This window comes from Camelus dromedarius, chromosome 20 (genome assembly GCF_036321535.1).
Source record: "Camelus dromedarius isolate mCamDro1 chromosome 20, mCamDro1.pat, whole genome shotgun sequence".
Taxonomy (NCBI): domain Eukaryota; kingdom Metazoa; phylum Chordata; class Mammalia; order Artiodactyla; family Camelidae; genus Camelus; species Camelus dromedarius.
Genome location: NC_087455.1, coordinates 9,244,814 through 9,259,636, shown reverse-complemented (window position 1 = coordinate 9,259,636; position 14,823 = coordinate 9,244,814). Strand labels below are relative to the sequence as shown.

The 14,823-nt window shown below is 38.1% G+C and overlaps 1 protein-coding gene across 8 annotated transcripts in view; it reads right to left on the bottom strand.

The window, feature by feature from the left end:
• The window catches only part of CYRIB (CYFIP related Rac1 interactor B), a 134,832-nt gene that overhangs the window by 2,615 nt on the left and 117,394 nt on the right, over positions 1-14,823 (bottom strand). For all 8 annotated transcript variants that reach the window (XM_031439627.2, XM_064476847.1, XM_064476845.1 and 5 more), the window contains 7 exons: positions 14,290-14,395; positions 8,701-8,837; positions 7,529-7,606; positions 6,283-6,399; positions 5,598-5,677; positions 4,240-4,366; positions 2,704-2,774 (listed from right to left, as the gene is read on the bottom strand). In XM_031439627.2, coding sequence (XP_031295487.1) covers positions 2,704-2,774; positions 4,240-4,366; positions 5,598-5,677; positions 6,283-6,399; positions 7,529-7,606; positions 8,701-8,837; positions 14,290-14,395 — 716 coding nt within the window. The remainder of the gene's footprint in view (positions 1-2,703; positions 2,775-4,239; positions 4,367-5,597; positions 5,678-6,282; positions 6,400-7,528; positions 7,607-8,700; positions 8,838-14,289; positions 14,396-14,823) is intronic.

The following is a 14,823-nucleotide window of genomic DNA, read 5'->3' as shown; positions in this document are numbered from 1 at the left end:
TTGTTATTCCACTTTATGCACAAACACAAAGGCCTTTTCCAAGTGCCTATGACTATTCTACTGAAAAAAAGCAACTATGATTTACCTTTATTCTTGAACTTAATAAAGAAGGCAATTACCTAGCACTGAACCTGAACTCCCAGCTCTAGCTCGCTCGCTCTCTCTCTCTCATGATCAAAGGCACTTGGTTCCAACTCTCCGCCTGTAAAATGTAGACGTGGCTTGTTGCTTTCTCTTAATCACACATTATAAGCTGGAGGTATTTTATCATTACTACAGAAAAGCATTCAAAATAAGCAGCATATTTATGTGTGCAGTTAAACTCCTATTTAAAAATTGGCTCAGAGGAAAATGATGGAGGGAGCATCTCTAATAAACTGGCTATTCACTAAAAAAGAAAACAATGCAGCAAGCATGTGTTCTCTTTTGTAGAGGTGGAAATAACAACACTTGACAGCACTTTGGGGATTCCGAAATGCTTTCTTAACAATATCTTCTTAGCTCTGAGTGAAGCATATTAAGGGCTACGTTAATTTAGTTGAAGCAGTGTTTCTCAAAATACCAGTACCTATATCAGATTGGGTATTTATTTGTAAAATGAAGTGCCTGAGCCCCACCCCAGAACTAACACAGAGACTCTCTGGAGGTGGTAATCTGGGAATCTGCATTCCCCTTTCCATCCAGATGATTCCAAAGACACTAAAGTTCAAACTCATTGTAAACCCAAGGCTCAATGACAGAGCATCAAGTATATGGGATTTCAAGAACAAAACGCTGAATCTGAAAATAGATTCCAACATTTATTAGCTATGTAATCTTTAAGTCTCTCAAGAGCTTAAGGTATATGATGGAGACAGCCCCCCATCACCCCACAACCACCACCTCCCTTACTAAGCTTTGGCAAAGACTCAGTAAAGTCACACACATGAAACTGCACTGTAAATTTACAGTGACATAAAAATGCTATTAATTATAATCACGACTACCTTGCAACAAGTATACTTCTCAGGTGAAAAATAAGAACCAGAAACAGAACGTATGTTTCACCATGGACAAAAACAGTTCAAGAGCTGTCTCCACAACAAACCTTTATTTGCTGATCTCCATTATATGCTTGGATAGAAAACTTAAAACTGACAGGTGGCTCTTGCCTCAGTGGTGCTTTTCTTCCCCTTTCCCTCAAACACAGATTGCTGTGTAGGAGGCTTCAACCCCCTCACTCACCGCCACTGCCCTCCTTTGCCCTACACTGAACTGCTTTTAACTTTGAAAAATAAAAGTGAACTCTAGGATTTTAAATTAACGTTTGAAGCACAGTCCCTTCAGGGTAAAGAAATACATAATCCTAAAACCTCCTAGGCTTCTATTACCTCTTACTTTAAAAAAAAGATTTCTTGTCACTTGCTGGCTTTGGAAGAGTCTAACCAATCAGAGAGAAGAGGGGTTGAGAAAAAAGTCAGGCTGACTGGGACATAGGGGGTCCTCAGGAAGGGATCAAGGAGGAAAGACTCACAAGAACATCAATCTTAGTAAAACCAATGAAAACCTCTAGATAAAAAATCCCCAAAACTTAAGGTTTTTGATAGGCTTATGGTTGAAACAATTTGACACTATAAGGATTTTTGTTGTTCCACTATATTCCTTAATCATTCTGGTATTCATTTAGAATACGTCTCCTTTATTCAGGCAGTCACTGCTCAGAGGATACTTTTCATAATCTTAATAAAATAGTTTGATGGTTCCACTCAGCTGAAATGACACAACACAGATTTTGCTTTATGATGTACCAGGTGTGGTTAAGTATTTAAAAGGAATAATAATCTGTTTTTCTCACAAAACACGTGGGGAGTATATACTAAACTGGAAATCATTCTATTCTATTCTGTGAACTACAATGCACTGAAGTGTTCATGTAATTTTTGTTCAAACACAAAATAAGTAACAAGCAAATCATCCTGCATGTTAGGAAATTATACTACTGACTAAATCTCTATAGTCAAGATGTTATAATGTGCTGAGATTTTCATTTAAAAATACTCCAGGGTTCTTAGGCGCTTCAGTAACTAAATCAACTAAGTCCAAGCTGAGAGGACACCAAATAATGACTACTTCATTGTCATTGTAAAAAATACTACATGCACAAAAATAACAGAGATCTGTACTGTGAACACAGAAATGTAATTACACTATTCTAAGGGGAAAGTGCCAGTTATAAAACAGTTTGTATGGTATTATATTGTAAAAAGATAACTTATACAGAGCTATGACTATACACAAGTGTTCAAAACAAAAACAAAAACCTATGGAAGGATATATGCCAAAATGTTAATAGTGGTTTATTTCAAAATAGTTAGGTTTCAATATTTTTCTTTAAATTTTCCGGTTTTTTTAATTTTTAAAAAATTACTTTTATTAAAAAAATACACAATCAAGAAGGGCAAAAAGTGAAAGCCAAACTCAAGCAAAGAAATGAAGCTGCTATTCTAATTTGTGCATGCGCGCGTGCGCGCACACCCACACACACAGAGACACACTCTTCATTAAAAAAATATTGGAACCATTATTTAAAAGCAAGATTAACAATAAGCAATATGAAAGCCTCACATTTCTAATTTGAAAATTTATATTCACATCCCTTGTGCTAGTCATATTTTGAAGTGTTTCTTACATAATTTATACATATGTATCTGTATATATACACACCTGAGAGCATTGAGAAGACCTTCTACACTATTAGGAGGTTGGTCCTTAAGAACTTTGATACAACCTTTCATCTAAAGAGAAAAGGAAACAAAAAAGGTGAAACATCTTTTTTTTTCATCTAACATTTATTCTCAAAATAGTAATACTTAAACCAGCAGTATAACAATGGAACTCGTGAAAAATTACACACGAGATGTCAAAATAATTATTCTTAGAATAGGGGAGAAAAAAATCCATCCAAGTGTTATTTTCAGTTTGTCAGTCAAGCAAACTTTTAGGGAACCAAATCAGACAAACTGAAGCACCACCCACACCAATGAGAAAACTAAGGGTTTACTAAGGGCGGACTTCCTGGAAAAGGTGCTGAGTAGCCTTTTAAAGGAAGGAATAGACACACTGGTAAGGAAAAGAGGCGCCTTCTAGGTAGCTGAACACCATGACGAAAGTAAGAAAGTTCATCACACACAGAGGACAGCATTTTGCAGAGCTGAGATGACCCGCACTGGAGAATTTACAGAGGGCCTTGAAGGCCAGGATGACTCATTCGGAACTGATGGAGATGGCAGCAGGGACTTGTTACAGGCTATTAAAGAAGGGAACAACTCAATGAAGATGATATGTAAGGAAGATGAGTGTGATTATTGTGAAAAAGCACATCATAGTAGAAATACCGCAGGCTTTGGAAGCCATGGAGATATGGGTTCAAAATCCTGATGTGCTATTAATTCACTAGCAATTGTATTACAAATCTCTCTAAACATTATTTCTCTATTAGTACAGGGGAAATAACACCTACATCCTAAGAGCATTTTCAGAGTTAAATTAGAGAACAAACGTTAAAATTCCTGGGACACAGTAATCACTCAATAAATATTAACTTATTTCTCTTTATATAGGATAGATACGAATGAAGGCAGGCAGACAGACTAGAATCAGTAACCTACAAATGAAATGCTAAGAGCCTGAACTCGCTGGGAAAGGGAAACTGGAAGACAATTCTAACTGAACACTGGTTATAATTCTTATGAACCAGACATGAAAGTGTGAGGAGAGAAAAGGTGAAAAACCCAGGCTATAGCCACCAATTATGATCACTGGAGGGAGGAGGGAAAATACATTGTCTTCCATTTTTTTCACTGGGGCGCCTCTATGAGCTTTTAATACACATTTGGAAGTAAATCTTTCGTTTAAAATGGCCTCTGGCCAAAGGAATGAAAGCATATAGTTAAAAAAAAATTCTGTGTCTGATTATTTATAGATATTGCCAAATATGCAGAAGTACCTTGATGAGTACTGAGGTTTCCCTACAAGGAGATCTCTAAAAGACAGTAAGTTATCCTTCAGTCATTCTACTCCCTCTGTGTACTAGGTTGTAAGAACTACCACAAGAGAGCAGAGGAAACCAAAATCCAAAATTATCAGGAACTATAAAAACTAAATTCTGTGGTAGAGCGCAGCTTGTCAGCTCTTTAAATGAGAGCTTATGGTTTCCATTTATGGAAATTATTGGGAATTATTAAAAACAATATAACTTACATCAATTTTTGAAGTTTTGGCAAATGCTCCCACTGGATGTACGTGGTCATAGAGTATTATGACGCCCACCATTACCCTCAAGCAGAATGACACTGTCTCTTCATTTGTAAATCTGCTTCGGTATTCCCTGGAGGGTAGAAAAGAGATGGATGGATGAGGCACATCACAAATTCATGAGCTGATTCAACTCTTAGTTGACGCTGAAAATTGTATCCTGTTGATATCTAAAAGGGATGCTAACACTATACTCCCACCTTCTCTGCAACGAGATTCCCAGAGAAATGAGGCGGGAGGGCGGGGGGGCAGTTATGACTTACATACATGCACCTTGGCACATTACCCTTTCTGCTTAGCAGAAATCAGACAATTCTAGAGAAATCAAAAGTAGCCCCAAAGTAAAAGTTTGGGGATTGGTGCTTTAAAAGGCTGTCATCACCAATATGAAGAAAAAAGCCACCAGCTTAATAGAGCAAGTTATGTTTGCTATTTAGAGGCTAACTTGATCTACACACATTACTGTAATACTGGATTTTAATTTCCTAAAATTCTATCATATTCTTCTCTCATTTGGGAAAAAGGAAACAGAATTCTGTCTATGTTAGAAGGTAACACGGCACTGAAGAACAAGTCCAGAACCAGAATGGAGACATTCAGGCGCACGTGCGGGGTCAGCCAGCACCTGTACGTAAGTCCCTGCACTTTCCAGGACCGCGCTCCCCCGGAGGAAGAGGATGATGACGACTAGTGGCTGCCCTCTCACTTCACAGGTGTCCAGTAAGGTGAGTGCGTAACAGTGCTTTGGAAAACAAAAAGCTCCACAAACACTAGTCATCTAGTAAAACCATATATAACTCAGGGATGCGGGAGGAATTCTTTCTGCCTGCTGACAGGAAAGTCAAGCCAGAAAACACTGTGGTCTGTTACAACTGGCTTGAGAGAGAAGAGAAACCCAGAAGAGAATTCAGGTTAATTGGCAGCGGGGGCGGCAATGAGAACTAACACTGAGAGACGGGGTAAGCAGAGTAACTCTAGCCCTTCAGCAAAAAGGGAGTGAGAAAACTTACGAGAGGCACAACCAGAAGAGCTTTAAAGCTCTTCCCCTGCTCTCAAAAAAGCACCACAAAATCCCCACTCTGAAGAGTCTAAGTCAGTCTGACTGGTCTGAGGCACCTGAAAACCAACTGTGCTTTATACTTTACCAGAATTTACATTAAGCTGTCAAACTATTTTAATTTTGTTCATATGTTAGCATTACATATTGGGATATACTTATTTCCAGCTTCTAAATATGATATATTCATATCTGAGCAATCATTTCAACAGGACTGATTAAGAGAAAAAGCTCAGCAAATACTCACGGTGTTTCAAGCATGACTCTGCACACACTAGCCATGGTGCTTAGACAATCTGTGGTATTTTCTATTGGTAAGTTTTTATTCTGTAGAAGTGTATGGAGAACAAAAAAAGTAAAAGTGACAGTTATTACTTAAGAATAATTTAAAACCTAGCATAACATAAAAAATCAGCAACTTTAAAGTTTGGTTCCTACTCTTAATTTTGTCTAAAAATGCACTAGTTCTAGGTACTATTTTAGGCTCCAAGGATACAGCTATGAGCCAAGATCCTCCCTTCTCCCAAGAAGCACGCACACTATAGAGCTGAATGGAAACAACCACATGCACAGACAAGGCCTCATAAGCCACAAGGTACTGAGATTTGACCCTATGGGTACTAGGAAGTCACTGGAAACATTTTAGGCAGAGAAGGGAGGGAATGTGGTTTATATTTTAAGATTACTTGGCTGCTCTTTGGAGAAAGGACTGTACTGGATCAAGAGTGGGAGAAATAAGAATAGTAAGAGCATGAATCCAACAGTCCAGGTGAGAAGTGGGGGGCTGATCTGGAGTGGGAGGAAAAGGAAGCAAAGGGTTAAGTTTCCAGATTCAGGGTGTATTTTGCAGGGAGAGCCAGTAAGACTGCTTGATGGAGCGGATGTAGCAGAAGAGCAACAATGCAGAGAACACCTTCCTAGGCAATGCTTACCTCTGATACAAATTTTGTTGTGGCATCGCTTAAGGTTTTCAGCATGGGGGTTGCCTCAGCATAAAACAAAGACATTCGATTTGCCAATTCATTATTTACTTCATTTTCTCCTTCCGCCTGTGTGGAAAATAAGAGCACTTGGTATCAGTTCATAAATTATTAATTATAAAAGATAATCTAACACTTATTAAATTAAGTGTCAGATCCTGAAGTGTACACAATGCTTACTCTTTAAAACAGAAAGATTAAAAAATGTTAAGACATTTTTAAGAAGATTAACTTCTTTAAAAATATTTTAAATGATATTAAGCAATTAAATAAAACCTTGATAGGCTGCCTACTGTATACAAGGGATCATTCTAAAAGCTACAGGACAGAAAGATGGCTATGACACTGTACCCTGCCTCTATTAGGAGCACATAAGTATCCATGCAGCATCCAAAATAACATGCTAAGAGACAATGACAGAAAAAGAGGGTGAGGGAAAGACTAAGTTAGACTGGAAGAAACTAAAATGGACATGGAAGAGTTAGGCTTCTGCGGGTGACAGTGGGCAGATACGTAAGGTATTCCAACCAGCAGGAGGAAAGAGTATGCTTTCAAATTACTCGGTAGAGTGTAATTCAGTGGAGTCAATGTAATAAGGGGCAGCAACTAGTAGAAGATAAGCCTGGAATTTGATGTCTTGGAGGTAGAAAAGGGTATTAACAGCTTTAGATGAGGAGAAGTTAAGAGGCTAACAAGCCTAAAGAATCTAGAAGAGATGCTATGCTAGAAAAGCCAACAGGTACAGAAGCCACTGTCTCAAACAGGCGTATCAGACACAGAAGTGCTCCAAGTCCAAGACCTCACTCTCCCTTCCTGCCACTATTTCTCCTATTCAATTTCTCTCCAGGATTTTTCCATTCTAAGAATACGGGGACCAAAAACTCATAACCACTAATTCACAAAATTTTTGTGCAGTTAAAATGAGAACACAAAGAGAAATTCTGTAAACATCAATGTTATATAGACAAAAAGCAGTTTTACAGAAGATATCATGGGTGAAGGGACTGAGTGGAAAATAGGCAAGTACCATACAGTTTGCTACATTCTGCTGCATCTTCCACAGCTATGGCTGCCAATAATTACTAACTTTATTACTAGCTTCGGCTTTATGTGAATGAATGAACAAATAAAAGAATAAACTGAACAAACTGAGAACTGAATTATTATTACCACCCCTTAATTCAAAGAATTAACTTACTGGAACATTATTAATCCTCATACGACTCAATGTTCTTCTGTAATAGCTGAAATCATTCTGTATGGCAGGATTTGTCATCTGAAGAGGATATTTATGAAAGAAAAAGGTATTATGTGCTAAATGATAGTATATAAAAATTAAGTGAAAGATCTACTAAATACAGCTTTAACTAGTTAAATAATATTCCCTAATTTGTAATACCATTTTAAGAACAAAATCAGTATCACCCAAGATCACTCTTTGTACTTCAATTATATAACACTGTACACAGTCATTAACTGAACATGTAAAACTGGGCAGACTGTTTTTCAGTCATGGTCACTATACCTTCCTTCTTCTTTTCATTAATTTCAGGTAATATACCAAAAGGTTGTTTACCAAAAAATAGTATTACCAAATAAATAAAAACAAAAAGGAAAGTATAAGCACTCATTTTGGATTATTACAATAAAAGTGTGTGTGTGTGTGTGGTCAAAAGGGCAATCTTCAGACTAAAATTTTATATACAAATCATGTATGCTCAAAAGTATTAATAAAAGAGAAGAGTTGTCTATGATACAATGTTTATACAATGTTGGAGTTAGGAATCTAGCTGTTCCATTTTCTAGACAAGGTACCTGAGGCCCTGAAAAGTCAAAGGACCTGTGCCTCCTAACTGGTTACTGTGACAGAGCCTCAGTGGGACTCAGGTCTCCTGATATGCAATCCAATGCTTCTTTCTTTAACACTCACTCTTTCTAACAAAAGGACATTTATAGGTAGATAGATAGGAAGGGGAGGTGGGGGGAGAGAGAAAGGGAAGGAGGGAGGGAGGGGAGGGGTGAGGTGGGGTGGGAGAAAGCAAGGAAGAAAGAAAAAATATCTTAACATTTTTATATAAAAGAATGTTGGAAAAAACTGGGGATGAGCAGGAAAAACAATATTAGAAAAGGTCATATTGTTTCAGAGATGATTTTCAAAATTAAGTTAAATGAAGACTGAATACTGGGTAATGTGCCACTGGCTACGTATGTATCAAAAGGCCTGTATAATTTTTAAATCCAGTTTCCTATTTTTGCTAAAAACCAGCAGACATCATTCAAACACCTTTTAACAAGGTCTCCAGGCATTTCCTCCTAGTGCTTATTGGAAGACTCATGAGTTTCATACAAGGGCCAGCAAAACAATCCTACCTTGAGTTCATCAAACCGGAGTGTAAAATGAAGAATTTCTGCAAACTGTTTAGCAAGAGCCTGCTCTCGCTCTAGATGCTGGGTGGGAGAATATGGGGTACTTGTCAAGGCTCCCAGAAGACCTCTTAATGCTGCTTCTAAAGAAAAAAAAGGTTAAAATGTTATCTGTATCTCTGTGATAAAAAAGTGAGCATTTTTTAATCTATTTCAATTCCCATAAAACTTATGTCTCTTTAAAAGCCAGATTATCTAAACGTAACACTCAAACTGAATACTGTTTAACAGAATAAAAACCCTAAAGTGACTAATTCAATTTCCATAAACCCAAATTCAAAATCATGCAGAGTATGAATTTGAATTAAATTCCAGGATCAAAGGACAAATTTTATATTATTTTCACATTCTACACAGTGTTGATTTTTATGAAATGGTAACTGTTACCTACAGCTGAGTAACTTCTTCAAGTGGCACTGTGGCCACAGAGTCAAATCTGTAACATGGGTATGAATGAATTGCCAACTTTACATACTTTGAATATGCTGTTTATTTATAAACACAAACTGCTCTCTTTCAGCTATAAAAGGAAACCAAATATTCTGTTTAATAATTAGCTTCCTGAGTGTTTTGGAGCCTGGCATCTCAGGACCATAATATAGATGTTCTAATTCATTATGTAAGTAAAACTGTCCCTTTAAAACAACTGCTACTTTTGGAATGCCAGACTAGTAAATAGTGTGTATAAAAATGGAAATACTGATATTTCACTTCAAAAAAATACTGATATTACACTTCATACTAATTCAGTTACAGATTACAGAATCAGAAAACAATGCTAGATTCTATTCTTAGAAAACAAGAGCTTACAGAGTTAGATGGTGATCTGACATTAATGAATAAATGCCAGATCAATAAACAAACATTTATTAATGATAACAAATTTATGTCAGATCATCAACGTTTAAGTTAAAAAAATATCAACTCTGTTTATGAAGACCCAATTATGAACTTATACTCCATACTTATATACGCTTAACCCTAGTCTGTCAACTAACTTTTCACCATCAACTATGACATGGGCATTACAGACAGATAAACTGAGTTTCAGGAGTGTCCAAGGGTGAAGCTCGTAAATGCTCAGTGTTCCTGATTTCACAGCCGTATTCCTTCCACCATAATAAACTGTTTCTCAAATAAAGCAACTTTCTAATTAGCCATCTATAACCCTATAAAAGATTAATTTACTGATTACTACTAATAGTAAGCACTCCTTATGTGTCTATTATGTGCCAGGTACTCAGCTAGACATTTCACAGACATTACCTGTAATCCACATGGCAACTCCAAATGACAGTTTTTATCTTTTTTTATAATAAGTCAGAAAATGTATTCACAGTCTAATATGTGCCAGGCGCTGGAGAAACAGAGATGAAGATACTCATGCCCTGCGCCCACACAGAACCTAGTTATATAGAGAACGCAGACAACTTACTACAGCTGGGATATGTATCAAGAAGGAGAAGTACACGGCACTGTGGAAAGGCCTGACAATGGGACCTTACCTAGTTGAAGACTCAGGAAAAGGTCTTCCTGAGTAAGCGACATCTGGGCTGAGACTGGCGCATGCACTATGGATGAGCAAGAGTTTGCACACAGACAGGGCAGGGAGCCAGGTCCTGAACGGAGAAGAGCGTGGCAGCAGAGAAACTGCAAGACCAATGCAGGTGGAACAGAGAGGCAAGAAGGAAAGTAACCGAAGACTAAACAGGCACATGATCTGTGTGCCATATTAAGCCCCCTGGCCTTGTCACTCTGATGTCCCTGGAGAAACCATTTAAGCAGGGTAGTGACATCAGACTGGCATTTAAAAACTCCACTGTATCCGCAGTGTAGAGAGTGGACTGTGGGAGTATAGATGGCTTACAGAGGTGCAAGAGTGGGTGTGAAGATCAATTAAAAGGAAAAAAATTGGCTATTTTGAAAAATTGATTACTTCTCCCAATATTCATCCCATGTATCGGCATTAATGTAAGTGGAAAACAAATCTGAGAGATGTGCAAACTGGAAAAACTATTTTAAAAACAAAAAGAGCTGTTAAAGAAAGAAAGAAATTTGCATTTCCTAGATTTAACAAGTCTCAGGGTTAACTTCAGCTTTCAAAGTGCTCTACCCCTTTGGGGAATGGGAGACACTCCCCACCCCCACACCCAGAGGTGGAATTGGGTCACATGGCTGAGCTGGGGCAGCCAATGACTGCAGCTGGAGAACTATCCAGGGAGGGCTGAAGCCCTCAACAGCAGCTCTATCATAGAAAAGAAACTCAAGATGACAAGGTTGCTTATTTGCCTCCAAAGCAGATAATCAGCCTGGGGTCCTCTGCTGATACAAGCCAGTCCTGCCAGACTATAATGCCCTGCGACAAGACGGGAATCAGAGACAGAGGTCCCAAAAGGTGGCTCAGAGGTCTCTGGCTGAGCTGAAAAGACAGGGAGGTCAAAGAAGAGGTCGTCTAGGAATGGGTCTCTCTGATGAAGCTCCTAAAAGAAAACCATGTGGTCATGATTCTTACAAAAGGTAGATGACAAGGAGGAAATCAGCGGGCTACTTAAGTCCTAATTCTGGCAGAAGTTAGCTGGTAGACCAGTGCAGAAGCCAAAGCTACTTAAGAAGGCTGCAAGGAAGAATTGAGAGGGAAAAATAACAGATGAGTCCACAAAGTAGACCAAGAAAGAGAAACAAATGGATGGATGACTGAGAAGAGAGGACTCCCTTCGAGACAAGAGCCATTTATTTTCACCAACTGCCTTCCACCAACTATCAAAGACCAGTCCTTGAATCCTCAGAAGATCCGTGGGGGGATTTGAGACAGCCAAGAGATATGACAACAATTATTGTGGGCACCTTAGAACCTTCTGAATAGATGTCGATAAATTTAGCCCAGTGAAAAGGAGTCAGCGTGTTGGCTAGACTCTTATCATTATGACCTCCGGAGGTGACCCCTACAAGCCCTTGGACCAGGAGGAAGACTGAGGAGACACAAAGCAGTTTGTCAACCATCTGATCACACAACCTTCCCTCAGGCAGCTGCGTCCACCGAGAAAGGCCTCAGACTGAAACAGGCAAGTACAAGATGTTTCCCAAGCCAGCAAGGTTAAACCCTTCCAAATTAGTCAAGTGATCCCTTCCTCGTCCCTCTACAGGTATGCAAACCACCAAGGGGTCAGGGTCCCTCTCCTGGAGTACACCGGTGGTTTATCTGTAGTGCTTGAGCCACGCAACCCTCTCCTTGGGATTCTGAAGGACCACGTGCCACTTGGTAACTGTGCGGTGCTCTCTGTGCTGTCTGTGGTGTTCAGCCTCATCTCTCGGTCAACAGTGAGGTAGAAAGAGAAGAGACAAGAGGTTAAGTGGACTTAAAGCAGAGGGCTCAATGGACGGAGGTCCAGATAGGATACTGAAGCTCAGAGAATTGAATGATGTAACCAAGACCACACAGCTAATAACAGCAAACACCAGAATTCAAAGATAGGCCATTATCCCTCCCAAGACTAAAATCCATTATTATTGCTTCTCCTAAATACCCAACACGTATTTGAAATATCAGATGTATGAATTCATTAATCCATCACTCATTCGCTCATTGATCACTGAGCTCCCATCACATGCAAGGAAGGATATACATCCTGTCAGCAAGGAAACTGGAAACATTATGAACGAGGTTACTGGCCAAGAGATGAGGAGCAAACCACCAGAACTCAAATTTGTACTTCGCTCACCCCTTCAGAAGCCCCTCGACGACAGCAATGAAGGTTCAAGGCTCCCACATGACAGAATAAAAACTGATAGCTTTTCGCTATTACCTGTGTTACTATACCGTCTGCTGGAACACAGCACCTGTGCCGAAACACACACCACGAGCCCAATTTAACTTCAGTAGTTAAAATACGAGAAAACATGTAAGCCTGACTGGTTTGGCCTATTTTACAAGTATTCTTTCTTTTCACTGGCAGATGCTGAGAGACGAAGATGAGCTACAGCATGACCCGAGCAGCATCTAAAGCAATTTAACTTCAAAAGCTGCTAGGAACTAGCAACCAAGAAAAACTGAGTAGAAGTGAAGGTAGCAAGATGAGAAGACCTAGGCTCTCTGAAGTTACAAAGTTACATAGATAACTGACGGAAAGAACTGACTGTCCTGCTTGCGAAAATAATTTGTAGTTCTTATTTCTAGTAAGAAAAGGATAATTTACACAAACATTTCTATTTTAACTATTATTTGCCCTTGCATTTAACAGTGTGTATTGCATATAAGGAAAAATAGCAATTCTCTTACTCTTTTAAAAATAAAGACTTTAAAAAAAAACGGAACTTCAACTTTAAAGTAGAGGTTGCAAATACAAATAGCCAAGTAGCTAATATAAAGGCATAAAGAGAGCAAGATATAAAACCCTAGGATGTAGTAGGGACCTACTGCAAACCACAAAGCACATACCCTAACTAGTGGACACAGAGTGGGTCTGCCACCTAGCTTCACCTACTGAGAGGCAGATCAATGGATTAATTGTTGCCTAACCTAGTGATTTCTCCAAAGCAACCAAAGAATTACAACACACACACACACACACACACACACACATACACACAAAATACAAATATTTTAAAACTTGGCAACTAATAAGGAATTTTTTAAAAAACTTGTGGGTCAAAAAATCACATCTTAGGTCTACATTTAGCATATGAGCCCCAAGTTGACTTCTACATTATAGTACTGGTTTCCTTATGAAATTGTATGTACTCACTTAGAATACATAACATATTTATATGACTAAAAAATCAAAACTATATAAAAACGTGTCAAAAACTTAAATTGAACTGTTTCAAATTTATAACACATCTATACTACTCCTCCTCTATGCTTACAATTTCACAAAATAAAGCTCTTCCAGTTTACATCTTTCAGATTACACAAGCAGCTAAACAGCTAAGTCTTACCTGCTCTGCCTCCTCCTTCTCCAAGAAAAAGAAATCCAATTTGCTTACTCATTAAATTAAAGGGACAATTCTGATCTCTGAATAATTTTTCCCATTCAAGGGAAAAAGCAGATGGTTTTGAATTCTTTTTACTTAATAACTCCCTAGATAACTTTAACATTAGCCTCCTATTTCTCATCTTGTACAGTTTTAGGTACATGAATTGATCATAATTAGCAATGATCTTAAGAACATAAAAATCTAAATAACCCAAGAGCCTGAGGATGAATTGCCACGTATGGAATAGGATTTGCTAGTGAGCTGGAGAGAAATTCTACCAAGTGGTTTCTCATTATAGGCATAATAGGACCCTTAAAGCTGCAAAAATTCAGAGATTTCCCTATGGAACTTATAATTTATTAAGGAAAATGGTCTAGATAAATTTAAGATCTGGATTGAAAGGGATGATAAAAAGATCATGCTGTTATCTTGTAACAAGCTTGTGTTACCTATGTAACATGTAAATTTAGTAATGTGAACATAGAATACTGTAAATAACTTCTAATATCAATAATTGTCTTTTTCATTAGGGAAGTCATAATGACAAAACTTTCAACTTACCTAACCTCTGAGAAAATTCATAAAATTTCTTTAATTTGCCTACTAGTGGAACAACTGCACCCCACGCCTTCTCTTGTAACTTCTCATCTGCTGGATGCTGGATTGCCTTCAAAATTCAGAGAATGAAAATAGTTAGACTTTGTTAAAAAATCACAACAGTATTATTTTTACATTAAAATACAAGCTTTGGCAAACACAGGAAACTCTGGTATAATCTATGAAATTCAGAATAATGGAGACCCAGGAATGCTGAGAGTGGCCTTCTCAACTCCATGGATACTTTAAACCTATTATAATACATTTTTTGTTACCCCCGCAATGGATTAGAGTGGAATAAAAAGTGACACAATGTATGCTTGTTAAATATATTATGCCTTGATACCTTTTAGAGCCACAAAAAGGAAACATTTCCCAGATCACAGACAGGCTTTTTAAGAAATTCTTAGTCTTAAGGATTATTTTAGTGGAATAAAAGGAAACCAAGAAAGTAAGATTCCCAACTCTGGGAAAGGGTTAATAAACTTTCAGTAATTC